The 22,044-nt window shown below is 36.4% G+C and overlaps 1 protein-coding gene across 1 annotated transcript; it reads left to right on the plus strand.

Moving 5' to 3' along the window:
• Positions 1-5,108: 5,108 nt before the first annotated feature.
• LOC107494126 (uncharacterized) lies at positions 5,109-5,720 on the plus strand. The gene has a single exon (XM_016115155.1). It carries the CDS (start codon positions 5,109-5,111, stop codon positions 5,718-5,720), a length of 612 nt encoding a protein of 203 aa, XP_015970641.1.
• The last annotated feature ends 16,324 nt before the right edge of the window (positions 5,721-22,044 follow it).

Genomic DNA, 22,044 nt, shown 5'->3' on the forward strand with positions numbered 1-22,044 from the left:
GGACATCCACAACTCAATTCCACCCAAACACCCAATTTCTCAACACAGAGTGTGAAAACTAAAGATGCAAGAAAATAGACATCAAAGCAATAAAAGTCAAAAGCAAGTAAAGTCAAAGCAAGAAATCTCTTGGCAAGTCATTGAGAGCTAAGGTTACCTATCATAGACATTGACCACAAACATATGATGATTATGAAGAGTTAATCCTACTTAGTCAACCTTACATCGAAGATAAGTCAAGTAGGCATAGTTGATTTCAATCCCTAAGTCCTATGTCAACACTAATGGGTCACATAGAGTCAAGGGAGACCGAATCAACTAACTACTCTAATGTATCAAACAAGAATGGACATCAATGACTCAAGGATCACCAAAGTCATCAATTTCAAGCCAAGAGTGGAGAAAAACTATGTAAAAACTAAGCCAAGCATTTTATCAAACACCTGGTGTGCATGAGAATAAAATAATATTAAATTGTAATAAAATAAATTCTAAAACTACCAAAGCAAGAAAGTAACAATAACATCTAGAGAAAGCAATAAATGACATGAAAATATAAAATTGCATTAATTAGAATTAAAATGACAAAAGTATTCATAACATGAAAATGACGTAAAAAAGAAAATAACAAAAGAGATGAAGAAGATAAAGACAAGAAAGCATAGAAACATAAATAAAACTATACTAAAACAAGAATTAAAGTGCTGAAATTAAAAGGAAACTAAGCTAAAAACCCTAATTCTAGAGAGAGGGGGAGCTTCTCTCTCTAGAAACTAAGAAAAAGCATCATAAAAGCTAAACCTAATTGCCCCTAACAATGACCAAAAGCATAGGTTTGGATTTCACAATAAAAGTAAGATTTGTCTGTTGCAAGTATAGTCCAAACCCCACCAATGATCATTAATCAAATGTTAAATTCAAATTAAAATAACCGAGAGTATTTAGCTCCCGGGTCGTTCTCCCTAGGAGTTGCAATTAAGTGTCTATTATTGGCTATGAGAGAGAGCATAGGGAATTGGGAATGAAAACAAGAGAGCAAGGGAATGTAAATAGCAAGAAAGTAAATAATCATGCAAGAATTTAAAAGAAAGCAAATAAACATGCAAGGAATGTAAATGACAACTCTTGGCAAGAATTGGGGAGTTTAGGTTTCCTATCCTAGTTGTGGACCACAAACATGGCAATTGTGTGGAATCAATCCAAACTAATCAATCCACCTTGAGAATTAGTCAAAAGAGTGTAATTGATCTCAATCCATAAGTCCTAGTCACTCACTAATTAACCTAGTGAAAGACTAACGTCAATGAAAACCAAACCAATTAACTATTCTCACACAATGCAGAATGGACATCCACAACTCAATTCCACCCAAACATCCAATTTCTCAACCAAGAGTGTGAAAGCTTAACATGCAAGAAATTAAAAGTCAAAAGCAATAAAAGTCATAGCAAGTAAAATTAAAGTGCAAGAAACCTCTTTGCAAGTAATTGAGAGCTAAGGTCACCTATCCTAGCCATTGACCACAAACACATGATGATTATGAAGAGTTAATCCTACTTAGTCAACCCTACATCGAGGATAAGTCAAATAGGCATAGTTAATTTCAATCCCTAAGTTCTATGTCAACACTAGGGGTCACATAGAGTCAAGGGAAACCAAATTAACTAACTACTCTAATATATCAAACAAAAATAGATATCAATGACTCAAGGATCACCAAAACCAACAATTTCAAGCCAAGAGTGGAGAAAAACTAAGTAAAAACTAAATCAAGCATTTTATCAAACACTTGGTGTGCATGAAAATAAAATAATATTAAATTGCATTAAAATAAATTCTAACTACCAAAAGCAAGAAAATCATAATAACAACTAAAGAAAGCAATAAATGAACATAAAACATAAATTTCATTAATTGAAAGTAAAATTAACAAAGAGTGTTCATAACATAAAAATGGCAAAATAAGGGAAATAACAAGAGAAATGAAGAAGAACAAAGATGCAATAACAATAAATGACAAGGAAAAGTAAATGAAAATAAGGATTAAAAGTAGAAATTACAAGAAATTAAACTAAAGAACCCTAATTCTAGAGAGAGGGGGGAGCTTCTCTCTCTAGAAACTAAGAGAAAACATAATAAAAGCTAAACCTAATTGCCCCTTCCCCCTTCATTCCTCTTCACTTGGCCTTAAATAGCTTCAGAAAATAAGTTAGATTGGGTTTTGGAGGCCCAAAATTCGCCCCCAGCAATTTGTATTAATGAGCTCACGTGCAAGCAGTCGTGCGTACGCATCTTTGCGCAAAAATTCCATCGTGCGTACGCACGACATTTAGTGCATACGCATCCTTGCAGCAGCTTCCAAACTCCATTTTCTTCATGATTTCTCCCTTTTGCATGCTTTTCTCTTCACTTCTTCCATCCCATACTTTCCTTGGAAACCTGAAATCACTCAACAAATACATCAAGGCACTAAATGGGATTAAAGTGAATTAATTTTAGCTATTTTAAGGACTAAAAAGCATATTTTTTACAATTAAGCACAAATCTAGGGAGAATTATAAAACTATGCTATTTAGATGAATAAATGTGGATTTATGTGATAAAATCCACTCAAATCAAACCAAAATATATCGTAAAATATGGATTCATCACCCCTATTCATCCTTCTTCAATTTGGCCTTAAATAGCTTCAAAAAATGAGTTGGATTGGGTTTTGGGGGGCCCAGAAATTGCTGCTAGCGAGTTTCCATTAATGAGGTCATGTGCAGGGACCTGTGCGGACGCACAGATGTGTGCGTCCACATATGCTAAATCCTGACTTGTGCGTACGTACAAGTACATGTGCATACACACACTTAGACTTATGTCCACTATAGCAATTTGTATATCATTTTGAAGCCCCCAGATGTTAGCTTTCCAATGCCGCTAGAACCGCATCATTTGGACCTCTGTAGCTTAAGTTATGACCAATTTAGTAAAGAGATGTCTGGGCTAGCAGCTTTCTAAATCCTTCATTTCTTGAATTCTTTCCTTTTGCATGCTCTTTTTCTCACTTCTTCAACCCATACTTGCCTTGGAAACCTGAAAATCACTTAATAAATACATCAAGGTACCAAATGGGATTAAAGTGAATAAAATTGACTAAATTAAGCACAAAAGAATATGTTTTCACTTTCAAGCACAATTTAGGAAGAAATCTCAAAAGCATGCTATTTAGGTGAATAAATGTGGGTTTAAGTGATGGAATCCACTCAAATCAAACCAAAATATATCGTAAAATATGGATTCATCACTTGATTCGTTGGTTTGCATAACTTTTATGTCGGCTTGCGCAGTTAGAACCTTAACTTGATTTTCGCTTAATCTTTCCTCATTGTTTTCGGCTATCAGTTCAGAACCTAAGATGCTTGATTCCTTATTCAACATGCTTCAACATTTTTAGTAGCTTTTTATCCTCGAGGGCCAATGCATCCCAATGGCTGGAAATCCTTCCCAAGGAGAGCATCAACAATTGGGATGACTTGGTGAGCAAATTCTTAGCTAAGTTTTACCCTCCTCAAAGAATCATTAAGCTGAAGACAGAGGTGCAAACTTTCACACAAATGGAGAGAAAGTGACTCTATGAGGCATGGAAAAGATACAAAGCCCTGATAAGGAGGTGCCCACCGAATATGTTCAGTGAGTGGGTGAAACTTCAAAACATCTATGAAGGTCTTTCTCTAAAGGCAAGAAAAGCATTAGACTATTCCTCAGGAGATTCACTCTAGATGATGAAAACTCCTCAAGAAGCACAAGACCTCATTGATATGGTGACCAACAATCAATCTTTTTACTCTTCTGAGAGGCACCACAACACAATTCCAAAGAGGGGAGTGATGAAATCTGAAGGAGTAAATGCAATCCTAGCTTAGAACAAACAGATGCACCAACAAATTCAACAACAAATGGAGATGATAGCTAAGAGAATTGATGAGCTGCAACTTGCTGCAGTGAGCACACAAGGCCAATCTCAAGTCTCACATGGATGGAATCAATCTGAAGAAGACCTTGAGGTATTCAACTATGAGCAACAAAGGGTTGAGCAAGTGCAGTACATGAACAACACCTCAAGTTCATTCCAACATGACTTCCATGGTGATGCATACAATCCATCTTAGAGGAATCATCCTAACTTGAGGTGGGGTGACAACCAGAATCAAGGACAAAGAAACTTTAATTCCAACAGCTTCTGCAACACAAACAATCATAACCACCCCCTACTAATAACAACCAATACACAAAACCAGAAAACACATACCTCCAACCCCATAACATTTCACAATTTTCCTAGAACAACTTCTCCACACCACCATTTAACTCACAAAATAGCTCCCCCAATGTCTCAAATAACTTCAATTAGCAACCATCACATCCCATGCAACCACAGCCGTATCCAGACTCTCAAAGGATCTCTAACTTAGAGATGTTGATGGAGAAACTAATCAAAACTCAAGAGATAGCAAGACAAGATCAGGAAACAACAAGAAAAGATCAAGCCCTGACAAGCAAAAACTAAGAGGCATCAATCAGAAATCATGAAAGGCACATGGAACAAATGGCTAAATAAATCACAGAAATGGGTGAGAAGCGAGCAAATGCTCTCCCTGGTGACACAGAAGACAACCCAAGGGACAAGGAAAAAGTTATAAAATGAGAAGAGTGCAAAGCAATGACATTGAGAAGTAGGAAGACTATGGGAAATGAAGCCACCATTCAAGAAGAACATGACAGAGAAGCTCCAAAAGAAGAGAAAGAGGAAAGAAGTGAAGAGGATAAAAAAAACCAAAGACTCACAAATCTCAAAAGGAGACAAGAACATCCTTGAACCACAGCCACAAGAGAAGAAGGAAGAGATGAAGCCATATGTCCCCAAACTTCCATATCCTCAAAGGTTCAAGGAAGAAAACAAGGATAAGTAATACTCCAAATTTCTGAAAATATTCAAAACACTCAGCATCAATATTCCTTTCTTAGAAGCACTTGAGCAGATGTCATTATATGCTAAGTTTATGAAGAAAGTGTTGATAAATAAAAGGCCCTTGAAAGAAGGACAAATTGTTGAGATGACAATGGAGTGTAGTGCTATGCTCCAAAGAGAATTACCAGTGAAGAAAAATGATCCTGGAAGTTTTCATATCCCTTGCACCATAGGGAACATAAAAATTGAGAAATCATTCTGTGACATTGGTGCAATCATAAACTTGATGCCTCTATCTCTCATGAGGAAACTCCAAATTCTTGAACTGAAATCAACTCGGATAGCTCTCCAAATGGCTGACAAATCTATAAAGCATGCACTAGGAGTTGTGGAGAATATGCTGGCAAGAGTAGGTAAATTTTTCCTCCCAGCTGACTATGTCATCTTAGACGTGGAGGAGGACTCTAACATTCCCATCATTCTGAAGAGGCCTTCCTTAGCTACGGGCAGAGCATTAATAGATGTCAAAAAAGGGGAATTGTTGCTAGGAGTGCATGATGAGCACCTAGCATTTCATATCTTCAAGACCCTGCATCAGCCCACTCAAGAAGAGGAACGCATGAAGGTTAATGCCAGAGATCAGAGCTTGAAGGAGGCATTAAATGAGTTAACTCCAAAGCTTCTAAACCCATGCATGAAAGAAGTAGAACTAGAACCAAAACCCCCAGATGAGACCCTCTGGTGCGGAATTTATAACCACTAACCGGCAAGTGCACCGGGTCGTACCAAGTAATATCTCAAGTGAATGAAGGTCGATCCCACGAGGATTGATGGACTAAGCAACAATGGTTAAGTAATTTACTTAGTTAGGCAAACAAATGGTGTTTAAAGGTTCAAAAGCATTAACAGTAAATTCAGAATATTAGAAAGCAAGCAGTAAACAAATTGTGAATAATATATGGAGAAAACAATTAGGGCTTCAGAGTTATCTATTTTCCGGATTGACTTTTCTTACTAACTATTTTAATCATGCAATATTTAATTCATGGCAAACTATATGTGACTAAACCCTAATTCCTTAGACCTTTTTAGTCTCCTCTAAAATTTATCAACCACCAATTCCTTGGTCACTTAATTCTAATTAGAGGGTACGGTGAAGTTCAATTCTAGTTTACATGCTACAAAAATCCTAATTACCCAAATATAAGAGGATTATATGTCGCGTATCCCGTTAAGTCCACATAATTAGAATTTAGGAAAAATTATTTTCAAACAATTGTTCAAGTAAAGAGCTTTTCCAAGTTATACAAGAACTCAATTAGAGCAATGGTCATACTTCCGTTCCACCCAAATTCATATGATAAAGAACGAAAATAATTCTTGAAATATAAATCAGTACATGAATTAAAATAGAAAAATAATAGTATCAATTCATACAATAGACAGAGCTCCTAACATTAACAGTGGATGTTTAGTTGCTCATGGATCAGAGAGAAAAACTAGAATTCGTAAAACTGTAAATTGCGGAATGAGGTGGAAGAGAAGAGAAGAGCCCAAAGGGCTGATTCTTTTTCCTTTTATATATAATCCTAATTTATGTAAAATATATTTCCTAAAACTAAAATAATATCTTTTTTATTTATAAATAAAATAAAAGTATAAATCAAAATTAATTTAATTGAATTGTGCAGCCTTTGGAACGAATTGGGGACCACTTGAGTTATTAAGGTCCACGCTGAACTTGAGAGGCAGTGGCTTCTTCATTGGCTTTTCTTGAGTCCACACTGAACTTGAATTAACCCAAGTTCAGCGTGGAGTGATGCGTATCTAACCCCTTTGGAGTGTTGAACTGGCAATGAACTTGGAAGGAGCCAAGTTCAGCGTGGAGGAGGCAGTGATGCACCCTTGGAACTTCTTCAAGCTAGCGCTGAACTTGACCATTGTCAAGTTCAGTATGGAGGTCACGTGCAATTCTCCTGGGAGGTGTTGATGCTGGCGTTGAGCTTGAATAACTTCAAGTTCAGCGTGGGTGAAGCAGCAAACGTTCTTCACTCTCTCCATTCTCTAGCCTTGACTTAAACTCCGTGAAATTTGTCCAAAATGCTACCTGAAATAAACAGAATTGCACACAACTCAAAGTAGCATCTATAGTGGCTAAAATACATCAAATCTTGATTAAACTTAATAATTAAAGTGCAAATTCACTAGGAAAAGATAGAGAAGATACTCACGCATCACAACACCAAACTTGAATTGTTGCTTGTCCTCAAGCAACCAAAATTAGTACATGATCAAGATGTGAATTTGCATGAGAAGCGAGAGTTTAGTTTTGCTCATGTCTCTTCTTTATGTGGGGTTTATCTATTGTAATTCTAAACAGTTTTGGCATCTCACTCTCCTTTGAATCAGAGGAATGTCACTATCATTCGGAATTAGAATCCGGATCATATTATGAATTCTCTGCTCTTTGTACTCCAGTTTAATCATTGAACACAGCATACATCCTTTACTTCTCAATGAATTGGTGCTTTGCACCTTGAGTCTAGCCATGACTTTAAATGTTTTGTCTCAAGCTTCACTTGACACAAAAATACCACAAGCACTTGACTAGGGAACTCTCTTTAAGTTCTGATTTTTCTTTCAGTTACTCCCAGACAGTAGTGCTCAAAGTCTTTGGTATACTCTGCTAAATGTATTTGGCCTCGACTCTAGATATTCTGTCTCAAGGATTACTTGACACAAGAACACCACAAGCATATGACTAAGGAAACAACTCTTTGAGCTTTTAATCATGTCTGACCTCCTTAGTTATTGATGCTCAGAGCCTTGGACCTTGCTTTTATTTTTCTTTTGCTGTTTCTTTTGCTTCAAGGAATAAGCTTTCACTAATTTCAGAGAAGTCATAGTAGTTCTCTAAATTCTTGTTCCTTGTACATCAACATCCCTTGATTCAAAGTCAAATATGCACTGTTCATGTCATTCATTCAGAATCATAAATAATACCACCACATTTAAGTAAACAAGACTAATCTTAAAAATAAACTCAATTTCTCATGCATTACATCTTTTTTTTTCTTTCTTTTCTTTTGATTTCAAGCTCAGTAAGCAATACATGAGACACTCTTTTAGAATAATAAAAAAATCAAATAACAAAATAAACAGTAAATTAAACTAGAACATAGGAATTGAAATAGAAGTTGATCATGCAATAACAAAAATAGCAGAAAACAGGAATATAACATACTAAGAACGGGAGGAAATATAGAATGAAAGAAACTCAACCACCTCAGTTATCCTAGTGGCCGTCTCGTTCTTCAGGTTGTGCTCCTCCGTGAAGATGATTTGCCTCCTTTTGGTGCCATTAAAATAAAACTAACCAGCAAGTGCACTAAATTGTGATCACACTTTTTACAACTCCGCACAACTAACCAGCAAGTGCACTAGGTTGTCCAAGTAATAAAACCTTATGCGAGTAAGGGTCAATCCCACAGAGATTGTTGGCTTGAAGCAAGCTATGGTCATCTTGTAAATCTCAATTAGGCAGATTCAAATGGTTATGAGGTATTGATAATTAAAAGGTAAATAAAATGGAAAATAACATAGAGATACTTATAAATTCATTCGTGGGAATTTCAGATAAGCGTTTGGAGATGCTTTGTTGCTCCTGAACCTCTGCTTTCCTATTGTCTTCATCCAATCATGCGTGCTCCCTTCCATGGCAAGCTGTATGATCCTCTCAGTGAAAATGGTCCGGCTACGGTCTCTGTACGGCTAATCAACTGTCGGATTTCTCATCTCGGATGAAAAATACCAGGCACAGCTACCGCAGGGCTAATCATCTGTCGGTTCTCACTTGTGTTGGAATAAGATCCATTGATCCTTTTGCACACTGTCACTGCGCCCAACATTCGCGAGTTTGAAGCTCCTCATAGTCATCCCTTCCCAGATCCTACTCGGAATACCACAGACAAGGTTTAGACTTTTCTGGATCTCTGGAATGCTGTCTATTGTTTCTAGCTTATACCACGAAGATCCTAATCACAGGGTCGGATGCTCTTTTGTCCGGAGAGACGATGCAAATCCATGGATTAGAGACCCAAGAGAGTATACTATGGCTGGCATCCAATGACTACATTGAACATCATGTAGACCGCTTTGTGGTTGTCAGGCACGCGGATCTTGGCTATGCGAGTACTGAAGATAGTGGGTGATTGTCACGGGTCACCCCTTTGGTCTGACTTAACTGAATTAAGTACAAGAGTATATCTTGGAGAAGAAGTAGGCATGAATTGAAGAAAAAATAATAGTACTTGCATTAATTCATGAGAAACAACAGAGCTCCTCACCTTAATCTATGAGGTGTAGAAACTCCACCCATTGAAAATACATAAGAGAAAAAGGTCTAGGCATGGCCGAACGGCCAGCCTCCCCAAAGATGATCATAAAGCTCAAGGGTTCCAAAAAAACCTTCATACAATAGTAAAAAGTGCTATTTATACTAAACTAGTAAACTAGGTTTACAGAAAATGAGTAGATAGTGCAGAAATCCACTACCGGAGCCCACTTGGTGTGTGGTTGGACTGAGCTTTGAAGCTTTCACGTGTACGGGCCATCCTTGGAGTTAAACGCCAACTTGAGTGCCAGTTTGGGCGTTTAACTCCAGCTTTGGTGCCAGTTTTGGCGTTTTACGCCAGAAAATGGTCTCTAGTGGGCGTTTGGACGCCAATTTGGGCCATCAAATCTCGGGCAAAGTATGGACTACTATACATTTCTAGAAATCCCAAGATGTCTACTTTCCAACGCAATTGAGAGCGCGCCAATTGAGCTTCTGTAGCTCCAAAAAATTTACTTCGAGTGCAGGGCGGTCAGAATCCAACAGCATCTGCAGTCCTTTCTCAGCCTCTGAATCAGATTTTTGCTCAGTTCCCTCAATTTCAGCCAGAAAATACCTGAAATCATAGAAAAACACACAAACTCATATTAAAGTCCAGAAATGTGAATTTTGCATAAAAACTAACAAAAATATACTAAAAAGTAACTAAAACATACTAGAAATTACCTTAAAACAATGCCAAAAAGCGTATAAATTATCCGCTCATCATGAAGCAACAACACAAAACTTAAAAGTTTGCTTGTCCTCAAGAAAAAAAAGAACTAAAAACATGGAGGGACATGAAAAGTGCAGAGAGGAGTAAAAACAAAAATTAGTAAAAAAAATAAAAAATAAAAAAATAAAATGATAAAAGGACAAGAGAGGTTAAGATAATGAAAATATACATATATTATCTCGCCTTTTTTTATATTGTTCTATTTTTTAATTTTTATATGTTTTTTGTTTTTTTGTGTTTTTTTTTGTTTATATAACAATTTGATTGGAAAGTGGGAGATTCGGTCAAGGAGGGAGGAGTAATGGGCAATGAGTCAGGAGAATGGTGGGGAAAAATCACTGGGATTTGGTTTGGATTTGGTGTGATTTGGTCGGATTTTGAATGAATATAGGATAATTTCACTATGTCTACGCTAAACTTGAAGAAAAGTAAGTTCAGCGTCACCTGCTTCGCGTGTGATATGCAGTCTCCACGCTGAACTTGGTGTACACCAAGTTCAACGCTAACCTCCCCCCCTTTTTTTTATAGTCTCCACACTGAACTTGATTGGGCCAAGTTCAGCGTGAACTCTTGGCTCAGGGTTACGCTACTATCTTGTCGTTCTCCACGCTAAACTTGGAATTTCCCAAGTTCAGCGTGGGCCTTCCAGAAAGAAATATCACTTTCGCACGTACATACCACACTGAACGTGAATGGCCCAAGTTCAGCATCACCTCTTGGCCAATTTGCACGCTAATTTAAGTCGTTCTCTACGCTGAACTTGGAATATCCCAAGTTTAGTGTGGACCTTACAGAATCAATTCCTCTTTTGCGCGCACACACCATGCTGAACTTGATTGGCCCAAGTTCAGCGTCAACCATACAGACTCAACTTGCCCTGATTCACGTAACACTTGGCGCTGAACTTGGAAGTCTCAAGTTCAGCGCCAGCCAATCCAAATTAGATGTCTCCAGGGCTGGCAAAAATTTTTCAAAGTGTTCGGTTCCTGTTCTAAAATTTCTACATGATCAAAACACACATAAATCAAAGGAAAATAGTAAAAACTCAATAAAAATAAAATAAATAATAAAATCAATGCAACGGAAAAATAACTAAGGATACAAAATTATCGGGTTACCTCCCGACAAACGCTTCTTTACCGTCACTAGCTTGACGGTTAGCTCTTCTAAGGAGGAGGATCATAGGGGCTCAGCTCTTCGCCCCTCACTGTGAACTTCTTTCCTGTGCTCCCATTGATCAACTCTATATGCTCAAAAGATAGGATCTTGTTCACTGTATGAGGCAGGATTGGACATGTAGTGAATACCACCTTCATTTCTGGAGAGAAGTCTTCAGTGAAAATCTTTTTGTTTCTCCATCTCATGGGTACTTTCTTCTTTTTGGGAACCTCATCCTTGTGGATGATGCATTTCTGACACCAAACTTAGGTTTGATGTCAGGAAAAATTTTATTGATTGTCACCAAAGGAGGTTTGAGTTGCAGATTCTGCCGTGCATCATCAGGGGGTTCTTGAAGGTTTGGAGTAATAAGCTCAGTCTGCATGCACCTCTCTTCTTTACCTGCTGAATGTATATCTTTGAAGACATGAAAGACCAGTTGCTCAGTATGCACTCTAAGCACTAATTCACCCACTTCTACATCAATTAGAGCTCTCACAGTGGCTAGGAAAGGTCTTCCTAGAATTATGGAGGCATTCTCATCCTCCCTCGTGTCAAGAATCACAAAATCTGCTGGGATGAAGAACTTACCCACTTTGACCAAGACATTCCCCACTAATCTATATGCAAGCTTTATAGGCTTGCCTGCCATCTGCTCTCAGATCACAAAATGCTTTCTCAAAGGTTGTGCTCCTAATGGTGCATGGAATTTGAAAGCTCCTTGGATCTGGCATCTTCCTTGGCAAGTTATTCTGAATTATGGCACTACATTCTTCCTTAGTCAAGACCACTGTCTCGTCTCCTTTTAAAGGCTTCTTCTTTGACGACAACTCCTTCATAAATTTGACATAGAGAGGCATTTGCTCCAAACCTCAGCAAAAGGAATATTGATTTGCAACTTTCTGAAGACTTCCAAGAACATTGAAAACTGCTTGTCCTTAGTCTCCTTTTGAAGTCTCTGAGGATATGGCATTTTAGGCTTGTACTCAGGAGCCTTCGGCAATGTAGGATAAGTGTCAAGAGAGTCTGGAAATGGTTGTCCGCATGCTTTGGAGGGACATGCTCCACTTCTTCGTTATTCTCCTCTGAAGCTTTTTTTTCAACTGGCTCCTCATTAACTTGTGCTTCCGTACTTGCCACTTGTCCACTTATCAAGGTGATAGCCTTGCATTTCTCTCTTGGATTTGGAATCGTGTTACCAGGAAGGCTATTAGTGGTCCTCTGATCAATTTCATTAACTTTTGTGGCTAATTGACCTACCTGAATCTCCAAGTTCTTGATTGAGACTCTAGTTTCCTATATAAAACTCGCCATTAGTGCTTCAAAATCAGTAGTCTTATAAGATTGAGGAGTTGCTTGTTAAAATGACTGAAATTGGTGGTTATTAAAATTATTCTGTTGAAAACCACCCTAAAAATTATTATTAAAATTCTGTAGCCTCTGAGGTTGCTCTCTCCATCCTAATTTTGGGTGATTTCTCCACCCCTGATTATAGGTCTTGGCATATGGATCATTATTTGGGTTTCTAGTAGCATTCCCCATGTAATTTACCTGTTCAGTGGAAGATTGAGTGTAAACATAATTATCATTTTGCATAGAGTTACCTGTCATGTCATAAGGGACCTCTTGATGTGCATTCTGAATGTTGACAGCTAAAACTTACATTCTACTCAACTGTTGAGTAATTAGATTTATTTGCTGAGACAAAAACTTGTTCTGGGCAAGAAGAGCATCAACAGCTTCCACTTCCAAAACGTCTCTCTTCTGAAGAGCTTCAGAGTTCACAGGATTCCTGTTAGATGAATATAAATATTGGTTGCTATCAACCAATTCAATAAGCTCAATAGTTTCCTCCAGTGTCTTCTTCATGTGCAATGAACCACCTACAGAATTATCTAAGCACATCTTGGATATTTTACCCAAGCCTTTATAAAAGATATCTAGTTGGGTCCATTTAGCGAACATGTCCGGAGGGTATTGCCTAGTCAGCAGCTTGTACCTCTCCCAAGCTTCATAGAGGGTCTCACCATCCTTCTGTCTGAAGGTCTGAACCTCCACCCTAAGCTTAGTCAGCTTCTTTGGTGGGAAAAATTTAGTAAGAAACCCAGTAACAACCTTATCCCACATATCCAGACTTTCCTTGGGTTGAGAATCTAACCACAGCTTTGCTCTATCCCTCAAAGAAAATGGAAAGAGCATGAGTTTGTACACCTCAGGGTTCATTCCATTTGCCTTTACAGTATCACAAATCTACAGAAAATTAGAAATAAAATTATTTGGATCTTCCTGAGGGAGTCCATGATACTGACAGTTTTGTTGCACAAGAGTGACTAGCTTTGGCTTTAGCTCAAAGTTGTTTGTAGCTATAAGAGGCACCATAATGCTTTTTCCATAAAGATCTGCATTGGAAGCAGTGTATGAGCAAAGCACTCTTCTAGGTTGTTCATTCTCAATTGGATTTGCCACATTGGCATTAGCAGCATGATTGTGATCCATAGTGGACTCTCCAGCCTTGTAAATTCTTCCTTGTTACAAACACCGCCTGAAAGTCCTTTTAAGTTCAGGATCAAAGTCTAACAGAGTTTCTTTATCCCTGTTCCTGCTCATAAACAGACAGAAGACAAGAAAAGATGGGATTCTCTACGTCAGAGTGCAGAGAATTCCCAGTAAGGTAATCTGTGTAAAGAAATAAAATAAAAATTACTAAATAAAATAAACACTAAAATTCAAAAATTACGATTAAAATAAGACAAAAAAATTCTAAATTATTAACTCAAATAATTAAGAAAAATTAAAATAAAAATAACTAGAGAACACCAAACTTAAATTCTGAAACATTAAAAGAGAAATAAATAACAAAAAGAGAACGAAAGTCTTTATTTTTTAATTTTTAGGTTTTTTTGTTTTTTTTGTTTTTTTATTTTTTTAAAACTAAATAATAAAGGAAAAAAAAGAAAGAAACAAGGAAGGGGGAATACTAACGAAAAAAAGGAAAATAATTAAAGGAATAAAAAATAAAAAATAAAAATTAATAATACTAAAATAAAACTAATTAAAAGAAAAATTATCTAATCTAAGGAATTAAACGAGTAGTTGTCAATCATAATCAATTCCCGGCAACGACGCCAACAATTTGGTGTGGAATTTATAACAACAAACTAAGCGGCAAGTGCATCGGGTCGTACCAAGTAGTACCTCAAGTGAATGAGGGTCGATCCCACGAGGATTGATGGACTAAGCAATAATGGTTAAGTGATTTACTTAGTTAGGCAAACAGAAAATGGTGTTTGAAGGTTCAAAAGCATTAACAGTAAATTCAAAATATTAGAAAGCAAGCAGTAAACAAATTGTGAATAATATATGTAGAAAACAGTTAAGGCTTCAGAGTTATCTATTTTTCGGATTGACTTTTCTTACTTTCTGTTTTAATCATGCAAGATTTAATTCATGGCAAACTATATGTGACTAAACCCTAATTCCTTAGACCTTTTAGTCTCCTCTAAAATTTATCAACCGCCAATTCCTTGTCACTTAATTCCAATTAGAGGGTGAAGTCTAATTCTAGTTTATATGCCACAAAAACCCTAATTACCCAAATATAAGAGGATTATATGTCACGTATCCCGTTAAATCCACATAATTAGAATTTAGGAGAAATTATTTTCAAGCTGTTATTCAAGTAAAGAGCTTTTCCAAGTTATACAAGAACTCAATTAGAACAAGGGTCATACTTCCATTCCACCCAAATTCATATGATAAAGAACAAAAATAATTCTTGAAATATAAATCAGTACATGAATTAAAATAGAAAAAATAATAGTATCAATACATACAATAGACAGTGCTCCTAACCTTAACAATGGAGGTTTAGTTACTCATGGTTCTGAGAGAAAAACTAGGATTCGTAAAATTGTAAATTGTGGAATGAGGTAGAAGAGAAGAGAAGAGCCCGAAGGGCTAATTCTTTTTTCTTTTATATCTAATCCTAATTAATATAAAATACATTTCCTTAAACTAAAATAATATCTTTTCCTATTTATAAATAAAATAAAAGTTTAAATCAAAATTAATTTAATTGATTCGTGCAGCCTTTGGAATGAATTGGGGACCACTTGAGTTATTAAGGTCCACGCTGAACTTGGAAATTCTCAAGTTCAGCGTGGATGAGGCAGTGGCTTCTTCATTGGCTTTTCTTGAGTCCACTCTGAACTTGAAATAATCCAAGTTCAGCGTGGAGTGATGCGTATCTAACCCCTTTGGAGCATTGAACTGGCGCTGAACTTGGAAGGAGCCAAGTTCAGTGTGGAGGAAGCAGTGATGCTCCCTTGGAACTTCTTCAAGCTGGCGCTGAACTTGACCATTGTCAAGTTCCGAGGTCACGCGCAATTCTCCTGGGAGGTGTTGATGCTGGCGCTGAGCTTGAATAGGGTGAAGCTGCAAACGTTCTTCGCTATCTCCATTCTCTAGCCTTGACTTAAACTCCGTGAAATTCATCCAGAATGCTACCTGAAATAAACATAATTATACACAACTCAAAGTAGCATCCATAGTGGCTAAAATACATCAAATCTTGATTAAACTTAATAATTAAAGTTCAAATTCACTAGAAAAAGATAGAGAAGATGCTCATGCATCACCCTCAACAAGAGCTTTCCAGATATTGAGCCACCAAAGCACGAATCATCTCTCAAAAAAGAGAAGAATCCTAAAAAGATGGTGCCAAGAGGGTGGAGAAACAAAAAGATCTCTATTGAAGGCTTCTCACCTGGGGACAAAGTGATGCTAGTCTACCAACCAACGAAAGTGTCTCCACACTTGTCTGGATACTATACTGTAAGTCGGATCCTTTCACTTGAACACATAGAGATCATCAAAGAGGATACCGGAAGGAAATTCACTATAAGAGGAGAAAAGTTGAGGCATTATGATTTTCAGCCTCCATAATCAAGGGACAAGACGTCAAGCTAATGACGTAAAGAAGCCTTTGTTGGGAGGCAACTCAACCAGAGGTAACTTTCTCTTTTTAAGTTGTTTCAATAAAATAGTTAAGTAGATTTCTCTGTATTGCAAGGATCTAAGTTTGGTGTTGCACACCAAAACAATTCAAGGGTGAATGTGTGATGCCAAGTTTGGTGTTTCACCACAAATTTCACTGAAATACATTGAAACCCTCTAAATAGCATGACTGGTCAATGACTCCAAACAATCATGGAAACTACTTAACAGTTGTTTAGTTTCTAGTTTATAGTTTGTTTTCTTAATAAAAACACATGATTTTTCCTGCATGTATTCAATCTGCTGCATATAGAAGTAGGCAAGGAACTAAGTTTGGTGTTCACACACTAACTTATGTTCAGAAAATCACAAGCATACATACATGCTAACTATCTCTCAAGTGCTTGGAGAACAAACAACTTCTAATATCTTTGCAGGAAGTCAATCAATCTCGAAGAAAGATCATGCACCATCATCCAAGGAGATAAAGAGGAATACAAAGGCTACGGATGATGATAGCAAGGAGGAAGCAAGAAGACACCAAGAGGTTGTATTGTCACTTAACTGTTTCTATGTTTGAAGTGTTTTAATTGGAAGTATAATTGTACCCTGTTCTCATGATCACTTGCATTCTATTTGTTTGTCTTTTAATATCATTTTAGCTTGCTAGTCTAAGTTCTTATGTATTACATCTTGCTTGAGTTGTATGCTTTACTCCCAATGCTTGAATAAAAGAAAAATGTTGTGAAACAGAGAAAGAGTAAAAGTCCATTTAGTTAGAAGATAGAATAAAGATCCTAAGGTTATGTGGTGCTATGTGCTTGTTCATTAGTTGATTCATGAATAAGGCTAGAGGTTAGCATGACTTTGAGATATGAACTTGAGTTACATTCGATGAGACTTGACAAATGAAAGAGGTCCATAATAAAAGAAAGAAAATGCAAGAGAAAGAAACAAAAAGAAATAAATAGGGCTATGCACCAATGGCTTGAGATTTTGAATATATGCATGTGATGCTCTTGCACAAAGATAAGCTTGGACAACTAGGTTCTAATGGGTGCTTCATCACCTGGAAACTTGGGTTAACTAACCCGTGATTGCCAACTAAAAGTCCACCATCAAGAGCTACTTTGAGACAAAGCATTTAGTGACCCAAAGAGGTGCTGGGCACCAATGTCCAAAGAACAAAACAAGCTAAATGCCTGTTATGTGTATGTGCTAAGAAGAGGCTTGAGCAAGTAAGCCCTTAGGGGTATCTCAACACCTAGCATCTTGAACTAACCGGGGCGGGAATGCTGGCTGAAAGTTTACTATAAAGAGCTACCTTAACACATAGCATTTAGCCTCAGCTAAGCAATAAGTTTCAATCAAAAAGAAAGAGAGCAAGAGAAACTCAAACTAAGGACCAAACAATAACAAGTCTCATAGGGTGCAAACAAAGTAAGGATCCAAAGGAGTGTCACCACTTTAGCCACAAAGAAGAATCACTAAAATATCATGCATGAAACCCCATGAACCAAGGATTAAATGTCTTCCAATAAGGACCTATATCCCTCTCTGTTTTCATTCATTCTTCTTATGTTTTACTGCTTGCTTGAGGACAAGCAAGATTTAAGTTTGGTGTTGTGATGCCTAGGCATCTTAAGCTAGTTTCACAAGCCTTTTTCATTTGTTTTGACTTGGTTTCATGCACTTTCTTAGGCAATAAGTAAGCATTTGGATGAGAAATATATGCATGCCTTGATTCAATCAAACATTGTTAATTATGTTTATTTTCATGAGATTTATGCAAGAATTACTTAATGCAATGAATGATGCATTATCTTGAGATTATGGCAAGGCTTTGATGCATTAGTTTGATTGATGACAGGTAAGAAAAAGCAAGAGAAGGGCAAAGAAGAAGCAGAGAAGTCAACGTTGGTGGCCAAAATTGGCTCACCAACGTTGCTATGAACGTTGCCAAGGAAGGAGCAAGCAACGTTGGTGGCAAGTTGGCTCACCAACGTTGCCTACGAACGTTGTCAAGAGGAAAGCAAGCAATGTTGGTGGCCCAAGTTGGCTCACCAACGTTGCCTATGAACGCTATCAAAGAGAAAGGAAGCAACGTTGATAAGGAAAAGGGGAGCAACGTTAGTGGCCAAAGTTGGCTCACCAACGTTGTCCACCACGTTCCAAGCATAACAAGCAACGTTGGTGGCCCAAAGTTGGCTCACCAACATTGGTGTGCCTACGTTACCTAAAGTTGGCACACTAACATCTTCGATAAATTCTCAAATTGAAGCATGGAAATATTGGCAGCGACGCGCACGCGTGAGCAATGCGTACACGTGAGCGTGGAAATTGACAAGCCACGCGTACGCGTGGACAACGCGCACGCGTGAGAAGAGCGTTGGCACACCAATGCTATGTCACTAATGCTAACGTTGACGCCCACGGGTACACGTGACCAGAAGAGCGTTGGTGACAAATGTTAGTGTATCAACACCAGTACCGACGCCAATTTTCAGGGGCACTCATGCAACGTTAGTGCACTAACATCAGTGTTAACTTCAAGAGCCACTCCAAGCTTACTTCAACCAAGGCTAAAAGCCCACATCCAAGTACTTGAAGACCCATTTTTGAAAATGAGAAGAAGAGTATATATAAAGGAGTTTTTGAAGTTGAAAAGGATGCTGAAGGATTACAGACTCCAGAGCTCTCTCGCAACCTGGAGGATTAGAAACTCCAGAGAGCTTAGTTTAGGATTTCTTAGTTGTACCCATTTTACATTCTTCAACTTTCTTCTTCATTTTAGTTTGTATTGAGCTTAGTTTATTTTTATGCCATTTCAATTTCATACACTTCTCCTTTTCTGCAATTTTACATTTGAGTTTATATTGAGCTTCGTTTTCTTTCATGCAATTTCAATTTCTTGCACTTGTTCTTAGAGCGATGATTAAGTAAACCCCAATCATTAGTGGGAGGAGCTCTATTGTAATTCACATGATTGAATGGAATTCTTCTTCTTCTCAATCCGCTTGTTGTGGCTAAGAGATAACTTCTGTTTTGATTTGATCTACTCACTTCGGATGGGGGTTTAGATCCATTGAATCTCTATGTGAGCCTCGGAAGGGGAATCATAAAAATTAGAATTGAAGCTCTATCTTTCACAACTCTCTTGATCAATAACATTCGGGAGGAATTGAAATCTTGAGAGTTTGTGTGGCTCATGGATAAGAGATATATACTTAACCTCTTCTCATGACAATTATATTAAGGAATTGGCAAATTGATTATGATTAGAGAAATTGGGTTGCCAAGAAATTGGGACTCAATTAACTACAATCCACCATAGATCTACTTCATATGATTGAGAAGGAGGTTGAGACCCATTAATTCATGATGGATTATGATATCTCCAATCCCTAATGAATTTTTCTCTCTGTTATTCTTCACTTTGCTTACTTTGAGTTTCCTTTATTTGCTTTGATTTATTGCTTTCTTTAGATTCCCAGCACCCAATTCCCATTTACATTTCATGCAATTTACTTTTCATCGTCATTTACATTCTTGCCTTTACTTTTGTGTCATTTAAATTTTAGCTCATTTAAATTTCTTGCCATTTATATTTTTCGTTCTTTGATTTCTTTCCATTTAAGTTTCTGCCATTTACATTTTGCAATTTACATTCAGCACTTTAATTTCTAGTAATTTACTTTCCATAAACTATTAGGCAGAACAATTCCACGATTTGTTTGGGTCTTAGAACCTTGGTGGTAATAGAGCAATTGCATTTTGATTATCTATGGACAATGTTAAATTATTCTTTTCATGTATTGTTGTGCTTAATTGTGCTAATTTTGTTTATCTATTTTAGGGTTCAAAAGTCTTACAATTGATCACATAATGGATAATATTTTAAAGGATATCTGATTCTGTTATATCTCTTACCTTTGAAGAATCCAAGTACAGTCGGCTATTATTGTGACTGTTGCCTTGGTTGAAAGATAAAATTTAAAAACACATGTTTCAATTTGGTGAATGTACCATTACATTGGAAGATGTTGAAAAACAACTTAGCCTTCCAACAATTAGTCCACCCATTACAAGACCAACGCTTAGTAATTTCAGAGCCTTACAAGATGAATGCATGTTGACTTTTGGAACACTTGCACATGGGAATTGTAGAGATAGTTTTATTAACTTAATGAGACTTCTTAATGTTAAGCATCGTTTAGAGCTGGCTGATCATTTGTCATGGAAAGGTCAAGTGTCACATAATGATCCTTGTTTGGTATAACGTTTTGTGACAAGTCTAGGGTCAAAATGTATTGGAAATTCCTATTGTTGCTTTGTAATCTTTTGGGGATTAGAAGATACAATTGGAGATCAACTTGCCTATAACATATTTATAGATGTATCTGAGTCCAACGGTATAGATATGTCAACTTTACTAATGGTTTAATCACTTTTGCAATTGCGTCTGAGTTTAGCTTGGAATGGTCTGAAAAATGGTTGCTCTCGTGCAAGTGTGGCTATCGTTATACTACTTTATCTCCCAATAATATTTTCTTTAGATCATACTAGTCTTGATAAGCCAATCACAAAATATTCTATATTATACACATTTGGCGTAAAATGTCATAAGTTAAACTTATACACAGATAATCAACGCCTCTGCAAATTGTATAATCTCTGATTACTGTGATCACAATCTTTCTAGAACTAAATTCTATTTTGACGACAAACTCATTGTCTACTATAATATGTGGACCTGCGACAATAACATCATGATATAGATTTAAACAGTGCAAAGTGTAACGGACTATATGATTATATAAATATTCAGATAAAAAATTCATCAATTCAAAAAATTATTTATTTGCATCTAATTCTTGTATTAACAATGTGACATATCATATAAATATATTACACATTTTGAAATAAGAACAACTTGAATCTCAATTGGTAATTGGACTAAGTTTCTAAATATTAACAAATAATTAATTTACATAATATTTTAATCTATAAAATAAATATCTAATTTAGAACTTCATCGTGTTAAGAAAAAATTGTATTATAATACAAATATTAGTAAAATTATATTACAACAAAATATAAATTTTTATTATCTGCATTTACATATACTCAAAAAAATTTAATGTATTCATAGCCTCAAAATTTGAAACGTTCATAAAAGATATCCTCTAAATGAATGCTGATTTGCTAGTATATTTATCATGTCTTTCACATCTGTCTCAGTAATATAATCAACTTAATCCTCTTCTTCATTTGAATCAATGACATTATAATTGCCTTCAAGTTCCTCTTTACTTTTATTATTATAATTTTCTCATTCCGTGTTCAGGTTTGGTTCTTCAACCTTATAAAATAACTGTTAAAACTCTATATACATCTCAAAAAAAGGATACTTATGATTAAGCTTAGTTGAGAAAGTTTTTTTTTTCAAGCTTTCATCATGAGTGACGTACATTGTCTGAATTATTTTGAACCCACAAATACTAATACCAAACACCTATATAAAATAATTGTCAGCCTCTTCAGTATTTAATAATCTATGTTTTGATAAACAACACTCCTGAACTCTTCAAACGATATTGTAAGAAAAATAACAAAGACATATGAATTATCACACACAAATCTCACATCTACATATGTTTGTGATAAAAATTGATCATCATAATACACTCTTAAACTAATACTATTATATATTTTTTTCTTTAAAAAATTTATTCGTCGCTGTCACTCAATAGAAAAGAAAAATGAAAAAAGTTTTGCACAAGAAAAAAAAGAAAAGGAGCAGATGGAAAAGGAAACATATCCTGT

Source organism: Arachis duranensis, chromosome 6, assembly GCF_000817695.3.
Source record: "Arachis duranensis cultivar V14167 chromosome 6, aradu.V14167.gnm2.J7QH, whole genome shotgun sequence".
Lineage (NCBI taxonomy): Eukaryota > Viridiplantae > Streptophyta > Magnoliopsida > Fabales > Fabaceae > Arachis > Arachis duranensis.

Coding starts and splice junctions, on each gene's coding strand:
- LOC107494126 (XM_016115155.1), top strand. CDS start 5,109: ATGGAGTGTAGTGCTATGCTCCAAAGAGAATTACCAGTGAAGAAAAAT.